We start from the raw sequence: 23221 nt of genomic DNA, 5'->3' as shown, positions 1-23221 counted from the left end.
AGAAAGCTTTCCTTTTTTACTTTAAGACTGCCCTTCGAGGCGGCTAGGTGGTGCAGTGAATAGATCACTGGCCTGGGAGTCAGGAGTACCTGGGTTCAAATCCAGCCTCAGACACTTAATCATTACCTAGCTGTGTGGCCTTGGGCAAGCCACTTAAACCCATTGCCTTGAAAAATCTTAAAAAAAAAAAAGACTGCCCTTCTCTTTGGTGAAAACTTCCTAGCTCATCTTAGCTTCTGAGTTTGACTCTCTAATCTAGTTAGCTTCTTGTCTGTCTGCTCAAATATGACACAGAGTTCTACTTGACTTCATTATTTGCATATTTTTTGGATCAGAATAAGCTACTGTTTAACCCAAACCTGACTGCCTGGTCCTCCCAGGCTATGCTATGTTATTCTGGTTACTCATCATCCAGGACCAACTTCATTCACTGGCTCATGCATGAGGTGTCTTCTGTTGGGGAGCCTTTAGGGTCAGGATTTGTGTTTCTGCATTAAAAAAAACTAGATGCTGATAAAAACTGACTAACCTCTGGGTATCACTAATAGGAGAGGCTCAAATTCCATCAAAGACTGTATCTGTTCCACATGGAATGATTGCAGAAGAATAGTCTCCAAAATTATGTAGAAGACAGTAGACAAAAAAATGTACTTATCTGTTCATGAAATCCTAGAACATAAAAACCCAAACTTCCCCATGAAGTTTGGAAGTCCCTGATTTGCCTCAAATACTTACTCAAACTTACTAGCTATTTGACCCTGGACAAGTCACTTCACCCTGTTTGCTGCAGTTCCTCATCTTTAAACTGAGCTAGAGAAACAAACGCAAACTACTCAAGTATCTTTGTGAAGAAAACGCCACATGGGGTCATGAAAAGTGAGGTACAACTGAAAAACAACTGAACAACAAAAACCCTGGGTAACTGAGTCACAATCTCTTTTTTTATATATTTATTCTCTTTTGGTACAAATGTTTTTTTATACATTAATAAAATATTCTTGTTTAAGAGTAAACAGAATACTCCTCCCCCCACAAAATATAGACTCGCTTGAGTGATAAAGTAAAGGGGAGAGAAAAAAATTAAAATTAAAAAAATAATAATAGTAATAATTGTAGGTATGGCCAGGTGGCGCAATGGACGGAGCTCCAGCCCTGGAGCCAGGAGCACCTGAGCCCATATCCAGCCCCATACACCCAACAATCACCCAGCCGTGGACATGCAAGCCATCCCAACCCCACTGCCCTGCAAAAACCAAAAAAAAAAAAAAAAAAGACCCAAAATAAAATAGTAATAATAGTAGGGGTGGCTGGGTGGCAAACAGAGCATTGGCCCTTGAGCTAGGAGCACCTGGGTCCAAATCCGGCCTCAGACACCCAAAGATCACCCTGCTATGTAGCCCCAGGCAGGCCACCCAGCCCCATTTGCCCTGCACCCCCCCAATAATAATAATAATAATAATAATAATAATAATAATAATAATAATAATAATAATAATAATAAATGTGCTTCAGTCTTTGTTCCAACACCAACAACTCTGTCACAGGTAGATCACATTCTTTATGATAAGTCCATCACAAAAGTTACTACTATATTTTTCCACTGTTGCCAATTTCTGATTGCAACTCCCTCCTTTCATATTTCTCTGCTACCATGTACTATATTTTCTCTCTCCTCTCACTCTGACTCTGCTGTAGGGTAGCTGAGTGGCACAGCAGACAGATCCCTGGTCCTGGGGCCAAGAGGCCCTGAGCCCCCATACCACCCCTTAGGCCCAGCATCCACCTGGCCCTATGGTCCCAGACAGGCCATCCAATCCCAGCCCCTTGAAAGAAGTAAAAAGGAAAATGTGTTATATCTGACCACTCTCCCCACTATGGTCCATCCTCTCCTCCATCACTCACATCCCTCCTTCCCCCTGTCCCCCTCTTTTCTTCTTACTCCAGATGCCTATACCCCCACTGAGTATACATGCTGTTTCCTCTCCTAGCCACCTCTGATGACAGCAAAGATTCCCTCATTGCCCCTTGCCTTCCCCCTTCCATATCATTGCAATAGCTCATTGTAATAAAGAAAAAAATTATTATATAAGATATCTTGGCCTATTCCCCCTCTCCTTTTTCTTTCTCCCATTACATTTCCCTTTTTTTCCTATTTTGAGTCACAATCTCTTAAGTCTTAGTTTCCTCATCTGTAAAATGGGAGTAAAAAGAGCACCCACCTTTCATAGGTTTGCTATGAAAATCAACTGGAACAAGATATATATATATAAATCTCCTTGCAAACCTCAAGGCTCTCTTAGATGGTTAAGTTTTTTGGTAAAACAGAGGCCTTTTCAGAACAATTCTTTAAATATATGAAATAAAAATGCAGGATTACAGAAGAAACTAATTATATTAAAATTCAGCTATCAAAAAATTTTAAAAAACAAGTTCCTGGACCCTAAATTGAGAACCCTTGTTCTACATAAACATTAATATCTTTTCATTTCATGCTGCCTTACCTGCTCTTTAGCATCTAGATCAGTACACTGAATAGTCAGCTGAAAACTGGGAATTGGCCTTTTCTGTTCTTGTTTCATCAGATTGTTACCTCAATATAGCTTTTTGGTTGTCCTGGACTATACAAAAATGTATCTCTTCTACAAAATTGCTACTTTGGAGAAGTCTGAGGGGGCTGACTACCAGAAAAAAATTTCTGGGCTGAGATCTTGCTGGTTATGAGATCCAGAAATTCTCCTCACTGCTCTTAAACTTATCACTATCCCTTCTAAAATGTGACTCTCTCAATTAGCCTCATATGGGCTGGGCAAGGTGGCATTCAACAGAACTATCAATTCTAGTTTTGGTAATAGTGATTCTCAGAACCATAATAATTAAGCCTCAATCTCTCATTTCATATATGAGAAGAGTAAAGTCCAGAGCTCTGGCTGGCTTGAAATCCCTGGTCATTCCACACACATTTTCCATCTTTCTGGCAGAGCCTAAAGAGGAGGTTGCTCTTGCCTTTCCAGTCCCTGGCTCTTAATTATCACACCTTCCTCCCCACTTTAGTTTTCAGGTCCTCATTTGACAATCACACACTTGCATCCAAAGTTTACAAGCCAGGGCTGGAGACTGTGTTAACCAACACAAAAGTACATAGGGAAAGAAAAGGATACCATCTCAAGGAAGGCTAAGATCCAGCTGAATAATTTTTTAAAAAATCATTTCACGGTATTAAAACATAAGTGTACTTGCATACTTCCTCATAAAGGAGTGCTTTACTACTAGGGAGGTGAGTGTGTGTATGTGAAAATAACAATCATTAAACTAAAGTATATTTTCACAGAAAACTCCCTCCCTCCTAGATAAGCAGGAGGAGAGTTCTGAATAACCTGTAGACAAAAAGAAAAAAAGCTTTTCAGAATCTACAGTCTATATGAAACCAACAAAACATGACAGATGTCTGGAAGAATTTATACAGCACATCTTGATCATTTAAAATATTGAGTTTTTTAAAAAATGCCAAAATTATGAAACTGGCCATAGGATCTTTCACATTCTAGTGTGATCCAAGTTTCCTTTCCCCAGGTCAGTGCTAGTCTATGGAACTTCAGAACTGTAACAAATGGAAACACTGTGCAAAATAGAAAGAGAAGGAACCAGAAGTTTTTTAATACTGATTCTCCCAAGTACTTCATTATATGATCATTTCCCTCAAATAACAGAGTTATATGGGAGAGAATGAGAGCAAATGAGAGGATACTAATGAGGACTGATCTTATGGCCAGAGCAATGCCATATAAGACAGCAGTAAAGCCTGGGCTCTCCCTAGGTCAATGATCTAACTAGATTTGGACTACTGGTCCCACTAGAAAACCTAAACACTTACCATGTGCTCCATGCAGATACTGATTTCCCCATCGCTGTAAAAGGCCCCATAAAACCCTACAATATATGGAGAGTTGCATTCATGCAGGACTTGCAGCTCTCGTATAATCTGGTTCCGTATTGCTGGTTTGATCTCCAGGTGAATCAGCTGTTAAAAACAATGACAACAAACTGCTGAGGCTCTTAATAGGAAGAAAATTTTTTAAAAGAGGCAAGTTTTTATAAACATGTTACCCCCCCCACCCCTCCACCCCAAAACACAGAAAGTCAAGGCTTGTGTTTGTGACTGAAGGAGTCATAACTAAAGGAATGCAGGCTGGGCTGCTACATTCTAAGGACTGAGCAGAGATAGACTTGGGGTGGGGAAGTCAGAAACCTCTCCTAAGGGAGGAAACTGGAAGTGGTCTTAAAAGACAAGGGGAGGGGTGGCTAGGTGGTACAGTAGATAGAGCACTGGCCTTGGAGTCAGGAGTACCTGGGTTCAAATCTGACCTCAGACACTTAATAATTGCCTAGTTGTGCGGCCTTGGGCAAGCCACTTAACTCCACTGCCTTGCAAAAAAAAAAAAAAAGATGGATAGGACAGATTTAGTGAATGACATGATTAAAGGCAGAGAGGCAATAATGAGCAACTTCTATTTGGGAGCCAGTGAAAAGGCCAGCTTAACCGAAGTAGAGGCTGTACAGGGGAGCAGTGAGAGATATGAAGAGTATCTCTAGACTAGAGAATAAAAAGGTCACATTAGGAAGAGTCTCAAAGACCAAGTGAAGGAATATGGAATTTAGTCTAGAGACAATGAGGAGTCCACTGTTTAAATCCCCTCAAGTACAAAAATTAGTTAAGATATGCTCCCTGCCTGTACAGAGAGCTTAGAGTAGGAGAAAATCACCACACACACACACACACACACACACACACACATCATATATTTTGTATTACTGTGATGCAGAAGTGCCAGTGCCAAAGTGTTATATGAAGTTCAGTCTCAGGGTTTAGGGAGTTATTACTAAGGGATCAAGGAAGGTTTCTTGGAGAAAAACACAAGCCAAGTGAGAATCTTTCATGCCTCCAGTTCAGAAATCACAAAGCTCACCTTTCTTGCCATGATCAGGCCAGATGGTTTGTGCGAAACTTTAAACACCACACCACCATTTCCGGCTCCCAGTTCACTGATCTTCTCAAAGTCATCATCCTTGAGCTCACCGACTTTCTGTTTCTGAGTGAGAAAAGCCTCCAGACGCTTGCGCTGCTGTTCATCAAGTTCTAATTCCTCCAGCTTCTTCTGCAGCGCCTCAAGGTTAGTCCTGTCCCAAAGAGACAGACCCACACAGAATGAAAATTCTCCCAGTGAAACAACCCATGAAATTTACTAGGGAATAAAATAAAAATTAGTTAGGGACCCCTTCTCTTTGGCAGAGGAGAGAAAACAACAATAGGGAAAAGAGACCTGGCCTCTGAGTCAGGAAACTCAGGTTCTACTCTAGTCTCCGCTATTATATGACCTTAGATAAAAATTATTTCAGTTCTAGGAGCCCCATAAACCAAGGAGGCTGGATTAAATTTTAGATAGCATTCAGCTCTTAAAATCTTAGAATTCTAGGACTCTTCAAGGCTGAGAGTAATGCCTAGGATCAAGGTATCATTCATTTTTCTATAAACATTACTGGACAGATATGATACACCCTTGATTCTTAGGAAGGTAAAAGAAAAATTGATTTTATACTACCTTCCATCTGAGTACCAAAGTGGGGGGAGGGGCGGTCAAACAAACTCTAGTGGGTCACTCAGAATCAATCTGGGGTCTTTACCTTGTATCTGAGATGTGTGAGTATATGTGCTTTGATGGGATACATTGTACAGTTTCGTTCCATTTTTTCCTAGATCCTACCTTCAAAGAAGACTGTCACAATGTTTTTAAGAACTCATGAAACAGAGACAGAATCTTTAGATCCCAACTAGCTATGTGAGAGTCACTTTGGAAACCTCAGGAGGTCCACCTGAAAAGTCTCATTTTTTTATAGGCAATTGTTGAAGGAGGTGCTCAATTTAACTAATAAATGGAAAAACTATTAAAATACTAGCAATAGCCAGGTAATAGATTATGTATTACTTGCAAAGAAAGCAACTGTCCTTATACAAAATTAAAAATAGAACTCCCTGAGAATTCTTGGTAGCAGACATATATAATGACTTAGAGCAGTTCATAGTCATATATTATGATGTTATCCCAAACTCCCTACATGGCATGTTAATGAATTCTAATGTAATCATTTTTCTGCCTGAGAACATTTGCAAAGATGAGGGGACAGTGATTATACCACTGTCAGGTAGAAAAAATAAGTCTGGCTTTGTATGGACACCTCTGTACAGCTGTACAGTTGAGACACAGTAGTCTCACACAGTAAAAACTATAGTGATTTTACAACAATGTGGGGCGGCAGGAGAAAGGGGTGCAATAATGAAAAAAAAATAGACTAGGAGTTGAGGTAATTGGATTTTAGTCATGGCTCCGGTGTTAACTACAATTGAGCAAGTCAATTCTCTTCTTTGGAACCTCCTCATCAGTCAAACACCTAGGCAATTGTTAGGATCATTCTAATTTTAAGACTTCTAAGTCACTACACCTCTCTAAGTCTGTTTCTTCCTCTGTAAAATGGGAATAATATTCCCTCATCGAGTATTATTAAGGAGCAAATAAGTCAATGGATGGAGATCATACTCTGAAAAGGTAGAAGCACTATTTAAATGTAAAAGCACACCATCATCATCATCATCATTACTAAATAAATACAGAAGCTCTTGAATGATGAATATATATATATATATATTTAAAATTTAAAAATCCAATCCAGGAAAAGGCAAGTTTCCAAAGGACAAGAAAAACAAAGACAAAATACTCCCTGAATAGGAAAGTCTCTGTAATGAAATGATCTGTCCCTTCTACTCAACTCCAATATTTATCTGGCTTCAACTCTCCCTCTAGTCTCCCTCCCATGACCCAAATGCCTCTGTAGCTGTCCCTCCATTCTCATTAGCTTTCAGGATCCCAAAGAGTCCACTGTTCTAGATGAAATGGGCAGACGGACATGTAAGTCAGTAAAGAGAAAATATGCAGTAACAGCCTCCTTTTCTCATTCACTCTCTCCCCCACTGCACACCCACATATACCTCTTCTCTAGAGAACAGCTGTGACCAGTTCTATCATGTTCACCACAACATAGATAAAATAGACCATTGTTAGTACAAATTATGCACATGGCTGCCTTGCAGTAAACATAGTTCACTGAGATACAAGAAAATTATAGGCTTGAACTAGGAAAATGGGGGAAAAACCCAAGAGCTGTCATCTGAGCTCTGAAAACACCAAAGACAAAGTGAAATAAATGGAAAAAGGTGGATCCTATGAACATGAACATATCTCTCTTCTATTTCATCCACCTGCTGAGCCTGAATACTCCAAATCATTTATTATCTTTCATTTACAGCTCAATGGATTAAATAGGGAATAACATACAATCAAAGAATGTTATCCCTGAAGAGCTCTGCGATCTTCAAAAATAATCCCTTCATTTCCCAGAAAAAACTGAGGCCCAGAAGGGATGTGGTCTGCCTAAGGTCACAGTTAAATGTGACTTCCAGAACCCAGTTCTACTGATTCTCAATTTAGAGCACTTTGTGCTACACCTCAAAGCCATCTCCAATCAATGGATCACACAATTCACAAAAGCTAGTCAAATAAATGGTTGAAGTAGAAATGGAAATGAATACTCAGTGTGTCAATAATTAATGGGACAAACAAAACAATGGTGCCTTCCAACCCCACTCCCCCAACCATATACGGGCCCTGGCTAGTTGCCAAATGCTGTCCAGTTGGTGTAAATCCAAATCATCCCTTGGGTCTAGTGGTAAACAACCATTATTATGAAAAATCTTAATTGCTTGGAGGAAAAGATGAAGAGATACAGAGATGTTCAAGAATCATCAAACAGAAGTAAAAAAAGTTAAAGATAGAAGAATACTTAGAAGTTACCTGGTCTAAACTTTTTATTTTATAAATCAAGAAACTGAGATCCAGAGAAATAAATGACTTACCCAATATAATACCAGTTACTTAATGGCAGATTCAGTACTAGTGCTAGTCACTACCTGGTGGGGCCAGTGCTAATTCCAAGAGTGAAACTACAATAGTAGAAAGTAAGTGGCGGCTGATATTTTAAGCAAAGAAGTCTTTGTCCTCATCTCTCTTCAAATCACATTACATAAATACTCTCCCACTTTAAGGACACATTAGGTCAAACCTGGAGTTTACTTTAGAAAACAAGACATGTCCCCGAAGCCGCCAACTCAGGGACTAAGCATTATCTGGCCTTCATACAGTTTCAGAGTAGCCAAAGTCAGCCATGGTTATCCTTTCCAGGCATTATGTTCCCTCCCGAAAGGCTCAGTTCCACAAATTCTAGAGGCAAATCTTTAATCTTTATACTAATCAGTTCCTGAGGTAGGTTTAAGAATTGTTTTCCAGAACAGTAACAGTGATGCTTTTGTGAGCACCTACACACCTGTCAACTTGGAGGAGAAAAGTGAGCAGCCAGAGGCATGATTTGCATAAGCCACCCCTGTCAAAGAATCATGCAAAAAAAAAAAAAAAATCCAGGTAGCAAAGTAGCTATGCTAAAGTAAGGGGAATGTTCTTCAAAAGAAAGAGAAAACCTGGACTGATAGAAAGAGCACAAAAATGAGACATAAAGTACAGTATCCTGGCAATTTATAATCAGAAGAGGTCAGCTGGAGAGGTAGTGAGATCAATTAATAGGTTTTTATTAAGAGCTTACCTGGTCAGGCAGTGAGGTAGGTGGACATGATCTGATGGGAAGGAGAAGGGAAGTCAATCATAAAACCCTCTCTCAGGAAGAACACCTATCCCAGTCCTGTTTTCCATTTATATCTACCTCCCTACCTAACACTCTCAGATCTAGTGATACAGGTTTGCTTAATGGGCCATGAAAGACATTCCATTTCTTGGCTTCAGGTCATTTTCTGTTACCAAGCCTAGACAACTCTCCCTCCTCCTCACTTCCCTGATTCCTTTAAATCCCAACTAAAGTCCCATCTTCTACAGGAAATCTTGCCCAAATCCCTCTTAATTCCAGTGTTTTACCTCTTTTTAATGTGTATAAAGTTTGTACATATTTGTCTACTTGTTGTCTCCCCCACTGGGACAGAGAATGTCTTTTGCCTTTTTTGTATCTTGAGGGCTTACTATTACAGTGTCTACATTTAGAGAGGGTTTATAATTAATTTTTTGCCTACCTGAAGGATTTTAATTTTAGTATCTTTCTTCTAAGATTATCTCCAATTTATCTTGTACATATCTTGTTTGTAAATTGTTTTCATGTAGTCACCTCCCTTAGACTGAATCTTTAGAGCAAAGACTGGATTCTTTTTCCCTTTCTTTCAATTCCCCAGAATTTAGCACAAGCCTGGCAGGCTGAAGGCATTTTATAAATGCTGGCTGACAAGATTTATCTATGTCTGGTAGCTTAGGAAAGTCTCAGAGAAGAGAAAGAGACTTAGAGATCAGTGTACAGACTGGCAGATTTAAACAAAGGGTATACACACACTTAGAAGAAAGTTAGGTAGATGATTACTCAGGTTCCTCTTTTAATTTGATTAAGAACAGTTACTAAAACAAAATGAAAATTACTGGCAAGTTAAAAGGGGACGTCAGGGTAACCCACTGAGATTAACCCTAAAACAGAGATTTGAAGCTAAATCTGGCTTCTGTTTTAGTCACCACTTGCCTCTCCCTGAGAAGCCTGCTCTTAATACCCAGCCAGCCTTCCCTCTGCTCCAGACTGCACCCCATGTTTCCTTTTTTATTTTTAAATTTATTTTCATCCATTTGTACATACATATTTCCAAGTTACAAAATTTCCCTCCACCCTCCCTTCCCATCCCGATTCTCCTCAATAGGGAACAGTCAGGTTAGCATTTTACAAACATATTTTGTTAAACACATTTACAAATTAGCAATTTTTGACAAGAAGAATTAGGATTGAGGGAAAGAGATACATAAGATAATTTTTATAACGTGTTCAGCAGATTCGATAGGAGTGTTCTTTTCTTCTTCTGTGTTTTCTGTGTGTTTCTGTGTTCCTTTGGTTGGGGATACTATAGTCTACAACAACTCAAATACAGTTGTCCTCGCTCTCTGGACAGTCAAGAGGAGCTGCTTCCATCAAGGTTGTTCATCTCACAATGTTGTTGATGTGTACGTTGTTCTCTTGGTTCTATTCCCTTCACTCAGCATCAGATCCTGTAAGTCATTCTGTGCTTCTCTAGAGTCCAACCAACCATCTATGATTTCTTATAGAACAATAATATTCCACAGTATTCATGTACCATAACTTGTTTAGCTATTCCCCAATTGATGGGCATCCCCTCAATTTCCAATTCTTTGTCACTACAAAAAAGAGCTGCAATGAAAATTTTGGAACTTTTCCCATTTTTTTTTTTTTTTTTTTACAATTTCTTCTGGCTATAAACCTAGATTGGAATTGCTGGGTAAAAAGGTAAGAACAGTTTTATTGCTCTTTAGACATAGTTCTATATTGCTCTCCAGAAAGGTTGGGTCCATTCACAACTCCACCAGCAAAGCATCTCTGTCCTAATCTTCCCACAACCTCTCCAACATTGATCATCTTCCCTTTTTCTCACCTTGGCTAATCTAATAGGTATGAGATGATACCTCATGTTGTTTTAATTTGAATTTCTCTAATCAACAGTGATTTGGAGCATTTTTTCATATGATCATATTTAGCTTTAATTTCTTCATTTGAAAACTGTTCATATCCTTTGACCATTTATCAATTGGGAATGACTTCTGATCTTCTGATCTTGTAAATTTGATGCAATCCTCTATGTATTTTAGAAATGAGACCTTTAGCAGAATTCCTGGTTGTGAAGATTGTTTCCCAGCTTTCTGCTTTCCTTCTAATTTTGGCAGGATTGATTTTATTTGTGTAAAACCTTTTTTAATTTAATATAGCCAAAATCATTCATTTTGCAGTTTATATGTTTTAATTCTTGTTTATTCATAAATTTATCCCTTTTCCATAGATCAGATAGATGGGAGTATTTTTTGATGTATTAATTTATCTATGGTATTGCTCTTTATGTCTAAAACCCATGCACCCCGTTGTTTCCTCTTCCATAGATGGCACAGGTCTATCTTCTCCCCACTCTACTCCACTCCACTCTCCTTTCCAGGTAGGCTTCCTTCACTCAAAGTAAATTCCTTGAAGGCAAGGGCTTTCTGCTTTCAATTATATTCCCAGCATGTAGTACTAGGTGCTTAGTAAATTTGATTATCTGTATAATCTTGACCAAGTTACATCTCACAGGACCTCAGTTTCTGATCAAATGAGGAGGTTAATTTAGGATAGCTCATCTGGGCTACATCGCCCAATAAAAACTTGTCAGGGGCTGAACATAGAATTTATTATTTATTTATGACTAAAATATGACTCATATTACCAATCAAATGTAATACTGTAATAAGGCATGATAAAACATAGTAAAATATAATAAAAATAATAGAGAGGCAACTAGGTGGAGCAGTGGATAGGACACCAAGCCCTGGAGTCAGGAGGACCTCAGTTCAAATCCATCCTCAGACACTTAATAACTGCCTGGCTGTGTGACCTTGGGCAAGCCACTTAACCTCATTGCTTAAATTTTTTTAAAATGAGATAATATTAAAACATTTTTTTCCTTAGTTTTTGCAAGGCAATGGAGTTAAGTGACTTGCCTAAGGCCACACGGCTAGGTAATTATTAAGTGTCTGAGGCCGGATTTGAACTCAGGTACTCCTGACTCCAAGGCCAGTCAGTGCTCCATCCACTGCGCCACCTTAAAACATTTATTTTTAAACAAAAATAAGAATATACCATTTTAAATATGAACAATAACCTGCTTTTTCACTATCAGTGCATCTACCTATTGAGCTGTGATTTTGCAATGTTGACATAAAATGTTCATCCATTCCTTCATTTTCCAGTTATGTAATGCAGGATGCATGAATGGGCTTTGAGGGCTGCATGCAACTCACAGGTTGAGGGTTGGACACATCTGATCTATATTATTGTTCATGTTCCCTTATAGTATAAATCACAAACACCCTCAAATCATGCAGAATTCTTCTGCCACATGTATTTACAAAGAATCTCACTAAATAACACTGGAATCTTTTGAATGATATGACTTAAATCACAGCCACCCACTCCTATAAAATAATCTCAAACATTGTACTCTTTAAAATGGAAAGGATCATCCTAATGCTATTAGGAAGGAAAGATAAAAAACCAGGAATGGAACGCAAAGGTTTAGACATCTGAAGGATGACAGTGATATGGTTTTAAGTGTAGGCACAATGGTGATTTGAAGAAACAAACTGGGCCAGCTCTAACACATCTATTTAATTCTTTGAGAGGGCTAAACACTTTCATATCATAATACTTTTAAGTAAAGGAATTTATCAGTTTTATTCAAGTTATAAGCTCCATGAAGGCAGATACTATGCCATATCTAAATATTTCACTCTAGCACAGTGTTAGTTGGAAGGAAGCTGTCCTTTTCTTTTTATTTTTTTAAGGTTTTTGCAAGGCAAATGGGATTAAGTGGCTTGCCCAAGAGCACACAGCTAGGTAATCCTTAAGTGTTTGAAGCCGGATTTGAATTCAGGTACTCCTGACTCCAGGGCCAGTGCTCTATCCACTGAGCCACCTAGACGCTCCAGAAGCTGTCCTTTTCAATAAGACAGTTAAATGAGAGTAACTTCTTGCAGAACTATCATTACTAAGCTTAGAGGTAAAGTGACTTGCAGGCTCCCACAGTTAATGGGAATCAAAATCCAAAATCTTCCCCCTGCCTCATGTTCAATTATTTCAGAAGTGATTTTTGTGACCCCACTTGAGGTTTTCTTGGCAACAATACTAGAGTGGTTTGTCATTGTCTTCTCCAGCTCATTTTACTGATGAGGAACTGAGGCAAACAGGGTTAAGTGACTTGCTCAGGGTCACAGAGTTATCTGAAATTAAATTTGAACTCAGGAGTCTTCCTGAGTCCATGTCCAGAGCTCTAGCAACTGTGACACCTAGATGCCTCAGCCTCATACTGTCTTATAAAAAAGTGAGAAGCATTTCCGAATTCAACTGGGACCAATTTTCAGCTTGCAATTCTTGGGCTAAACTCTATAATAAATTAGTAAGAAAGCCAATTAGGCATATGAATTTATTTGAAAAAAACAGCATATAGACACATAGGAGAATCCCTTCCTTTGGAAAAAGTGTTGAGCAGTTAGTGAAGCAGGCTGAAAACCTGCTTGCTTATTTAACTTGCTCAGCTATTTAACTCCCCAAGAGCCCACTGAGAAACTTCCTTATGTATGCTTCAGGGCAAGTGGCAAACTTTTCCTCTAAGAAGTCTTGGAAAGAACAATCAAATTCACAATGTTATTCTGAGTCAGGTCTTAATTAACAGGTTAGGTTATATTACTCATTTGTCAACACTGATTTTCAAACAGTAATTAGCTTCAAGTTATCAATATATTAATTCTACATACACACTATTATTCCAAATGATAAATTTTTCCAGTGACATGGAAGTTGATCAAATTATATTTTTATGTCCTCTTGTCATCTCACCATACATAAATATTATATCCCCAAGAGTCTTTTATTTCTAAAGTACTCTAGTCATTTAATTTGCTTTAGGACAAAATACAAAACACTTGCTAGAGGCATAGCACTGAAACAATGATATGCTGAGTTACCATGAGCAAATCACTGGTACTCAGTTTCCTTATTTTCTAAATGATGATGGACCTCTACCTACTTATAGGCTGTTGTGAAGATCTAATAAGTATTTGATAAGAAAGAGCTTTAAAGGAATGTAGCCATAATTCCTTACAGATCTTGCATGAGACCTTTATCAGAGAAACTTGATATAAAGATTTTTCCCCTAGTTACACATCTAATTTCGACTACATTAGTTTTGTTTGTGTAAAAACTTTATAAAATTTTATATATAAAAATTGTTTTTTCTTTCTTTTGCGATTCTTTATCCTTTATTTGGACACGTACTCTTCCTCTTCATACTGTAGGAAATGGGGTCTTCTGCATTTATTGAACACTTTGTTAAAGTTTTTATTTGTTTCTTCTGTGTGCTGTAAGCTGATCAATCCATTCCACTGATCAACCTTATATTTTTTCTTTTTTTAGTTGATTTATTTTATTTTTTTCCAATTACATGCAAAGATAGTTTTCAACATTCATCTTTTTGTAAGTTTTTGAGTTTCCCTCCCTTCTTTCTCCCCTCCCCATGGCAAGTAATCTAATATAGGTTAACTATGTAACAATTATAATTAATATTTCCATGTTAGTCATGGTCAACCTATATTTCTTCATCATTACCAAAGAATTTTGATGGTTTTATTGCTTTGTAGTATAGTATAGATCTGATAATACTAGGCCTAATTTTCCCTTTTGATTAAACACTGGAAATTTCAAAGGAAGAAATCTGAACAATAAACAACCATAAGAAAAAAAATCTTCAAATCACTAATAATCAGAGAAATAAAAAATTTTAAAGCAACTTTGAGGTTCTACTTCACACTCACAGACTGGCAAAAATAACAAAAGAAGAAAATGACAAACATTGAGACATATTAATGAAATGAAATGGCTGTAAGTTGGTCCAACTATTCTGGAAAGTTATTTGGAACTCGCGTCAAAAGTTATTAAATTGTACACAGATCCTTTGGGTACAGAAACAACTACTACTACTATGTCAATATTACCAAAAAATTAAAGAAAGGAAAAGGATCTACATAAATAAAATTATGGTACTATGAATATAACAGGATATTACTGCACTATAAAAATGACAAAATGGAAAGTTCCAGAGGAAACTGGAAAGAACTCTATGAACTGATGGAGTGAATTAAGCAGAACTAATAATACTAATGATGAAAGGAAGCATTTATATAGTGATACAAAGTTTACAAAGCACTTTACATATATTAGTTCATTTTATTCTCACAACAACCCTGTGAGCTAAATACTATTTTTATCCCTATTTTACAGATGAGGATACTGAGGTGAAAGAAGTTAAATGACTTGCCCGGGGTCACATAGCTAGTAAAAAGCTGAAGAATTTTAATTAAGATCCTCCTAACTCTTAAGTCTACCTTTTTATTTAGCATGTCACCTAGCTGTCTCTAATACTAGTAAAACAGCTTGTGTTGTCTCAATGAATTTATTAAAAAAATAACTATGAAACTCTAGCCTTTAGAATCCCAATTAACACAATGACAAATTATCATGCCAAAGAACTAACAGTAAATCATGCTATCCTATTCCTCTCTCAGTAGTGGTACTTAAAACGCAGAATGAGAAATACATTTTTGAATATGATCAATGTGGGAATTTGTTTTGCCAAGTATGCATAAGAATTTTTTTCAAATTGTTCAACTATAAGGGAGAATAAATGGGAGGAATAGCTAAAAATGAAAATTAAGAAATTTAAAATAATATAAAATATAATGAAGATTAAAGCATATAACACAAAACTTCATTCTAGATTTACCTTCCCCCTCCCTTTTTTGAAAAACTTTGATCACTTTGGGTCAAAGTAACCATAATATACCAACTTACTAGAAAAAAATGGAAAGTCTTAAAGCTGCTGAAGAAAAGATTTTTGGGCTGAACATAATCTTCACTTCTCCCCACCTACTTCCTTTTCTTCCAGAGGGGAACAATTCTCATTTACTCAAGGGTTGGCCACATCCTGCCTTACAAGCTACTTCCTGGGAGCAAGTAAGGGTGCTTAGGAAGACTATTAACTCTTTCAAGTCCTCAACAAATATCTGAACACTTTCAATAGGCAAGTGTGTTAAATTAGACAAAAATAAATAAAATCTCCCACAGGAAATATGGTGCTATGAAGAAGATAAAAAACAGTGGAAGACATGGGATCCTTGTCCTCAACGTGTTTCCAGCCAATCTGAAGAGAGATTAAAAAGTTCATCTACAAAAGCAAAGTGATACTGTGGTATTAAAAAAAATCCAGGACATGGGTTTTAATCCTGCCTCGCCCTCTGTATAACCCTGAAGACTCAGGGGCAGCTAGGTGGCGCAGTGGATAAAGCACAGGCCCTGGAGTCAGGAGTACCTGGGTTCAAATCCAGTTTCAGACACTTAATAATTACCAAGCTGTGTGGCCTTGGAGCAATCCACTTAACTCCATTTGCCTTGCAAAAAACCTAAAAAACAAACAAACAAACAAAAACCAAAACCCTGAAGACTCTAACTCATTCGTCTTCAGAATGAAGGGGTTGGACCAGAAGAGCTCTAGGGCCCCTAGAACCCGGAAAGCCCACCATTTTATAACAATACAAGGTAGGGTGGGACAAATGCAAAGTCAACAAAACAAACTATGAGGCAGTGATCCTTGAGGGGCAGGTCCAGGAAGGCTTCAGAGATTACATATGATGTAGGCTTGGGCTTTTATGAATGGACAAAATCTAGAAGAGAAAAGAAGGAAGTATTCTAGATGGGAAAAATGTTATGACCAAAATTAGAGATCTAGAAAAAGCACAAGCTCTGTTCAAAGGGAATTGAACAACCAATCTGAGGAAGAGGACATAGAGACAAATAAAATACACCAGAGGTTTAGCATGCAATAAGAGGTTAAACTTGAAAAAATGAGTTTGGAATCAGATTGTGAAGGATTTTGTATGCCAGGCTTGGCATATTTTTGTATGCTAAAAGTTTGAATGTTATCCTACAGGGAAGGAAGACCCATTTAAAATTCCCTATAAAGTCATCAACACACTGTGGTCTAAAAAAAATAAAATAAAAAAATACTCCTTTCAATGGCCTTTCCTCAAATCCTCTACTTACCTTCCAAAATCTTACAGATCCTATAGGGCAATGGTGTCAAACTTAACTAGGAAGAAGGATCACTAAATCATATACAAGGAGTTTTGCAGGCTAGTCATTCATTTAGAAAACAATATAAACATTTTCCATTTTTAAAATATGCTTATTTTGTTAAATATTTCCCAATGATATTTTAATCTGCTGCTGCCCTTTAAGACACTTCTGCTATAGGGGGAAAAAGTGAATTCCCCAACCATCAAATTCACAGGAAAGGATCAAAGTTTGACCAAATTCCACTCTTTTCTTGGCTATCAAAAAATATGACAGGTGAAATGATTAGAGGATCCTCTACTCTGTGAGTTCCTACTTCTTTAATTACAGAATCTCCTTTATTCTTCAGAGAGAGAGAGAATTTATTCTCACTATGCTGTATCATGGAAAGAAATGAGGTCTATAAATCACTTTCTGCTTTCAACAGTTGGCTTGCCCCCACACATACTTCCTCCCCTTTGGAATGTTTAGTCACTTCCTTCTAAAGAAGTCAGAGCAGTTCTCATATGTAATCTTCAACATTCCAGTGAAGCAAGGTAGGAAGAAAGGTTCTGATTACCCCCCAAGTAGGAGAATTTGGAACAGACCCAAGGTCACAGTTAATTGGTAGCAAAATTAAGATTGAAATTCAAATCAACTAATCTAATTTAGGTGCTCTTTCCACCAGTTCAGCAAGTCTTTCTCTGGTATATCATCAACTTCACTTGACAAGCATATTACATTATTAAAAAATAGTTACTAAGCAATCTTTTAAGCATGGCAACACCAAATCTTTAAATGGACAGAGACTCTGCTCCACAGGGTCAGTCTTTCTTTTCTACAATCATTCTTTTAATAAATATTTAATATGAGCCAGGCACGGTAGGGAATTTTTTTTTTCTCTCTGATCTGTCATTTCATGAATGTAGGAAGTTCTCCTTTGAGTAACTTCCTCCACCATTTCAGACTTGTTCATTTCTGCAGTTTAAGGCCTTACAAAACGGTCTTGTAAACTGAAAAGTTAAATGACCTAAGGAAAAACAATTGGTAGTTATTGGTAGAGCTGATCTACAAAATCAGACCTTAGTCTATCCCCTTTCCAACCAAGTCTCCCTCTTCAAAGCTGATTCTTATTCCATAACAGAAATTTATTTTCTAATTTCTAAAGTTTTCTTTTATTGTGAACTTATGTACAATTTATTTAAGAAATATGTATGGAACACTAGTGTTCTATTAGAAACCAGGAGGGACGGGATTTCAGGGAAACCTGGAGGGATTTGCATGAACTGATGCTGAGTGAGATGAGCAGAACCAGAAAAACACTGTACACCCCAACAGCAACATGGGGGCGATGATCAACCTTGATGGACTTTCTCATTCCATCAGTTCAACAATCAGGGACATTCTGGAGCTCTCTGCAATGGAGAATACCATCTGTATCCAAAGAAACAACTGTGGAGTTTGAACAAAGACCAAGGACTATTACCTTATATTTAGGGGGAAAAAAACTGATATCTTATTGTCTGATCTTTCTATCTCTTATAATTTATATTTCTTCCTTAAAGTCAATTTGGATCAATGTATACCATGGAAACAATGTGAAGACTGACAAATTGCCTTCTGTGTGTGTGGGTAAGATAAAGGGAAAAATTGTAAAACTCAAAATAAATAAAATCTTTAATAAAAAAAGTTCAGAATAAAAAAGAAATATATACTAAATTTAACACAATAATAATAATGTCACTTCTTCCACACTTCTCTTTATATATTACTGCCTAGTGCTATTTCCAGGTATTTATCCAGTCCCCACTGTGCTACATGCTTACTACCTTCAATTTTTAAAAGTTCTCTTATATATTGTCATTTTTTCTCTCTAGTATTTTTCTTTTGTTTGGATTTGATTCTTCTTTCACAACATCAATATGAATCTCTATTTAGCATAGTTATATACATGTAGAGCTTACATTAGATTGCTTCAGTCAGTGGGAGGAAAAGGAGGAAGAAAAATGCAAAATGCAAAAGCCTGCAAAAAAAGATTGATTAAAAACCACCGTTACATGTACATCGTTACAGAAAAACAAATAAATAAAACATTTAAATTAAAAAAAGACTTAACTGAGGTGACAAGATCCGTACACAAAAAGAAAATAAATAGAAGGAAGCTCATGTTAAGTATCAAGTGAGTCATAAAAACAATAAACAGGCTCAAAGAAAAAAAAGCTACAAGAAATGCCACCAATACCTTGCCTTCATAAGAGGGAAAGATTGTTAATGGTAAGGAAAGTGTGATAATTTAGGAATCATAAACTAAATTTACATCCTAAGACTAGAATACAAGAAGGAATAGATCTCTTGCAGAACAAGGATGCTACACCCTGCAACTCAACAGTTATTTTCCCTCAAGGAACAATATGTATAAGAAATAGAACATTCTCCTCACAATTTCCATCTTTTAAAAACAAAACCCAACATTAAGAGTAAAACTCTAAAAATCTCCTTTCTTGATGCTGGCTATCTTTATTTCATGGCCACAAGTTTCACTGATCTTGGAGATCATTGCTTTCTTTCCCAGTCATAACTCCCCAGCCCTCAATCTCCAAATATTGAAGACATTTGAGGGATTAGTTGAAGAATGAGGGTCACCCCACCTCTGCTGCCTCTAGCCATCCTCATTCTCCAGGCCTGGCCACTCTAGTCCCTTGTAGCCCTTCCTTTCCAAACTTTGTAAAGTCACTTTACTCACCTTTTATGTGAGGTCTCCCCCCATTAGAATATAAGCCTTGAAGACAAGGATTGTCTTTCATTTTGCTTGTATTTGTATCCCCCAGAGCTTAATAACTGGCAATAGCAATGTTTGGTGACAGATTGATAGCAATTTCTCCAAGTTTTATTCTAAAAACTAAGTTCAAGTCATGCATTTTCATTTCCATAAATTTCACATCTACTTCCTAAGACTATGAAGAAGTCACTTTGGATATAAATATGAATTGTCATCTTAATGTTATATCATAAAGTCATACTTCAATGTCTTACTGCTCATGTGACTCTAAGTAACTGCTATCTTGATTCAAAGCCAACTCCAGTCAAGTTTTATCTACTACACTAAAAATGCTTTGAGTAAAATCCTGGTAGAAATCTAAGCAAACCCTTTCTTGAAGACCAAACTAGCTAAGAAAAGAGAAGCTAATCAGTCACCTGGCCATTTGATGAAGCATTCTTAAGCCACAGGAATTTATTAAATAGAAGAAAAATGGGAATTGGCTCTTAGTCTTACATAACCTCCATTCTTTCTCTAGTGATAGTGGCAAAGTCAGAGAAAACAGGGTCAGTGAATGTTAAGAATCACAGTTTTTAGACTATACAAGATCGTTAAGACTAAAAAAAGCACAAAGCTTAGAAGAATCATAGCAATCTTAACATTCTGCACTACAAATGAAATCAGAACAAAGAAACTAATTAAATGGAAAAATGGCTCTGAAGAAATCAAATATAACAAACTATGTAAGACAATCCACAGGTTCTCTTCTTAAAAAGAAGCATAAGAGAGGTAGTAGGCAAGTTGGTTTCATTGTGCTTCCAAAGACAACAAGAAATATTATTTCATGGTGCACTTTGGTCATTTTATGTTTCAATGTTTGTGATATGCATTTGCAAAAAGACAAATATAAAAATAACTGCCTTAAAATATATTACAGAGTGACAAAATAGAGAATTCATGCCATCTGTGGATCTGACAACCACATCATCTGTGTCTTCAAGTAATTGATAGAGATTTGGAAAGCACAGGACCAAAGACAAAACCACTGAAAAACTCCATAAAATTCTACAAAGTAAATGATATTTTGTGAATGTGGGTCTTATGCTTGGAGGAAGAAAAAAATACTGGAAAATGTGGTTCAGGATCAATGAAAAAGACACAAAGACAAGCGCAAAGTTCAAGTCAAAGAGAAATCCCTTTTAAATGGTGTTGACAGTGAGGAGGAGGAGAGGGCCGGGGCAGTGGCGCCTTCTGCTCCAGCTGGGGAGGCCCCCGAGGTTCCCCATGTACTCGGGTGAAGAGCAGCCTCCGCTTGCTCACTGGAAGCCCTGGCCGGGAAGTTGTGGATTTGGATTCGGATAGACCTCTCTCTGAGACCATTCTTTTACCAGTTTCTTCTAAAGAAAAGAATCAAAAGGCTAATGATGAAGATGAGGAGAACCATTTTTCGGTTCGGGACAGTTCTTCCCCTTCTCCCCCTCCCAGGCGCCGTGGGCCATCCAGGAAACCACCAAGAGCCCTTGGGAAGATAAGGGAGGTAAATAAGCGCTTACAGGGTCTCAGATCTTACCTGAGCCCCCTATCACCCAAAGACCGTGTTTCTGAGAACTGCGAGGATGAAGTGATCTTGGTGGAGACCAATGTTAGGGAGAGCCCTTGACTCTTAACTCTTAAAGTGAGGTGCCGGGCTGACCTTATCAGATTGCCTCAGTACCACTGATCCTTTGCAGGTTGTTTTGGATCACATGGCAACTCGCCTAGGAGTGTCTCCTGCCCGAATTCTTCTTCTGTTCCGAGAAATAGAACTTTCCCCTAGTGCCACCCTCAGCTCTCTAAAAATTGGAGTGACTGACGTCATTGATTTTGTGGTCCTGTATAGTACTCCTGAGTCTTCGAAAGAGTCAGAATTGGGTGAGGAACTTCGACTCAGAGATCAGGAGCAAGAGAAACACCAGGTTTTGGAGGTCACTGTACCCCGGGGTGCTCCTCTTAGAACACTGATGTCTCACTATGCAGAGGTCATGGGACTTAAAGGACATAAACTCTCTTTCTTCTTTGATGGTGAGAAACTTTTGGGTCAAGGTACCCCAGCAGAGTTAGGCATGGAGCAAGAGGACCTCATTGAAGTTAAGAGGTTGAAGTGCAGTTTTCTGCCTTCTACCTCCACTCCTCCTGCCTTTTCAAACAGTGAGATGTGAAGCTCAGAAATTATTTGTTCTTTTGGTCTTCCTTTTTCTTCTTCTTCTGTCTTCAGTTGCTCCAACACTAGATCTGAGAAAACAACCTTCCCTTTCCCCCCTCCATTTCCCTTGTCACCTTTTACCACCTCACCCTCTTCCACAGGTATCCTGGGTGGGGAGCTGCTACTCCAGCATTTGCTCTTATCAATTCCTTTGAGTGCATCCTAGTCCCCCTTCTGCTAGCCAACAGATTGTTGAGTCCCAGTTTCCTGTATATATATGTAAATGTGTCCTTTGATCTCTTTCCCTTGCAGTAATTCTTTTGGATCTTGGGGTGTGAAGGTATGTTGCAGACCTCTTGTTTCCAAATATCTTTTAATGAAACCAGTCATTTTTGTAACTGGAGTTAAAATAAAACGAATGATGTAATTTGGTAAAAAAAATAAATGGTGTTGTCCTCCAGATGCAGATGACATTATTGATAACATGAAATAGAAGCCCCGTTAAGAACTATTAAGGAGTCTCCTAAACTTGTCTTTTTAAGTTGCCATGTTCTCCTGAAATCACTTTACTCAGAACATACAGGTGGCCCAGAGTGTGTCAAAGACAAAACCTTCCCATCCCCCAAACCACCTGTGCCCCCAACACAAAATGGATTCCCTTAATGTCATTGGGAGTCAAGAGAGGTGCCCGACAGTCTGCTCTAGGTTTGCAATTGGACCCTTGTAGATAAGGAGACCATCTTCATGGTCTAATAGTTCCCAAGGGGAAAAAAATGTGGTTTTTGTGATTCACTTGCTCCTCCGCTCTAGATGGGCTTTTGCTTTATTCCCACTTTTACTGCACCATTAATTCCCCTCACATGCCATACTCCTTTTGGTGAAGATTTATCACCTCTTCCTTCCTTTGTCCTGCTTTCAAAAATTTGCAACCTTCTATAAGGACTGAACTCTGGTTTTGGTTTTCACAAGCCTAGTTTCATATAATTGTGATTTCCTGTTGACAGCTTCAAGATTTTTTGAAGGAAAGATAGAGAAAACACTAGACACAGTATACATACAACCTTTACTGCTTACAAAAAAGATGACACTGAAGAGAACAAAGATAAGGAAAGCAGCTAAATGACACTAACCAAGTACAAAAATTGTTTATGAAGAGGTAACAATACTGAAGACATTTAATGTATCTGTTTTTAAGGTACCTGAAGAAGTGACAATAGTTAAAGCAGGGGGGGAAAACCCTCAAATTTCATTATTATCAAGGAAAAAGGCAATGGAGAAAATATTAGTAAATTTGGTTAAATACCTATTTTTTCTCCCTACACAAAATTTTTAAGAGAATAATCTACACCCTTAGAAGGCATCTGTGATGAAGGCAAGAGAAGACAATTGGTAGCTTGTTACACAATACTCTAAAGGTGTAAAGAACACAAAATAGAAAA

General features: G+C 37.7%; 1 protein-coding gene and 1 pseudogene across 1 annotated transcript in view; one reads left to right on the top strand and one right to left on the bottom strand.

The window, feature by feature from the left end:
- The window catches only part of MAP2K1 (mitogen-activated protein kinase kinase 1), a 101443-nt gene that overhangs the window by 57641 nt on the left and 20581 nt on the right, over positions 1-23221 (bottom strand). The window contains exons 2-3 of the mRNA XM_074234443.1: positions 4965-5175; positions 3872-4018 (exon numbers count right to left, since the gene is read on the bottom strand). Coding sequence (XP_074090544.1) covers positions 3872-4018; positions 4965-5175 — 358 coding nt within the window. The remainder of the gene's footprint in view (positions 1-3871; positions 4019-4964; positions 5176-23221) is intronic.
- LOC141520473 (NFATC2-interacting protein pseudogene) lies at positions 16257-21798 on the top strand (annotated as a pseudogene).

This window comes from Macrotis lagotis, chromosome 4 (genome assembly GCF_037893015.1).
Source record: "Macrotis lagotis isolate mMagLag1 chromosome 4, bilby.v1.9.chrom.fasta, whole genome shotgun sequence".
Lineage (NCBI taxonomy): Eukaryota > Metazoa > Chordata > Mammalia > Peramelemorphia > Peramelidae > Macrotis > Macrotis lagotis.
This window is presented reverse-complemented; position numbering and strand designations above follow the sequence as displayed.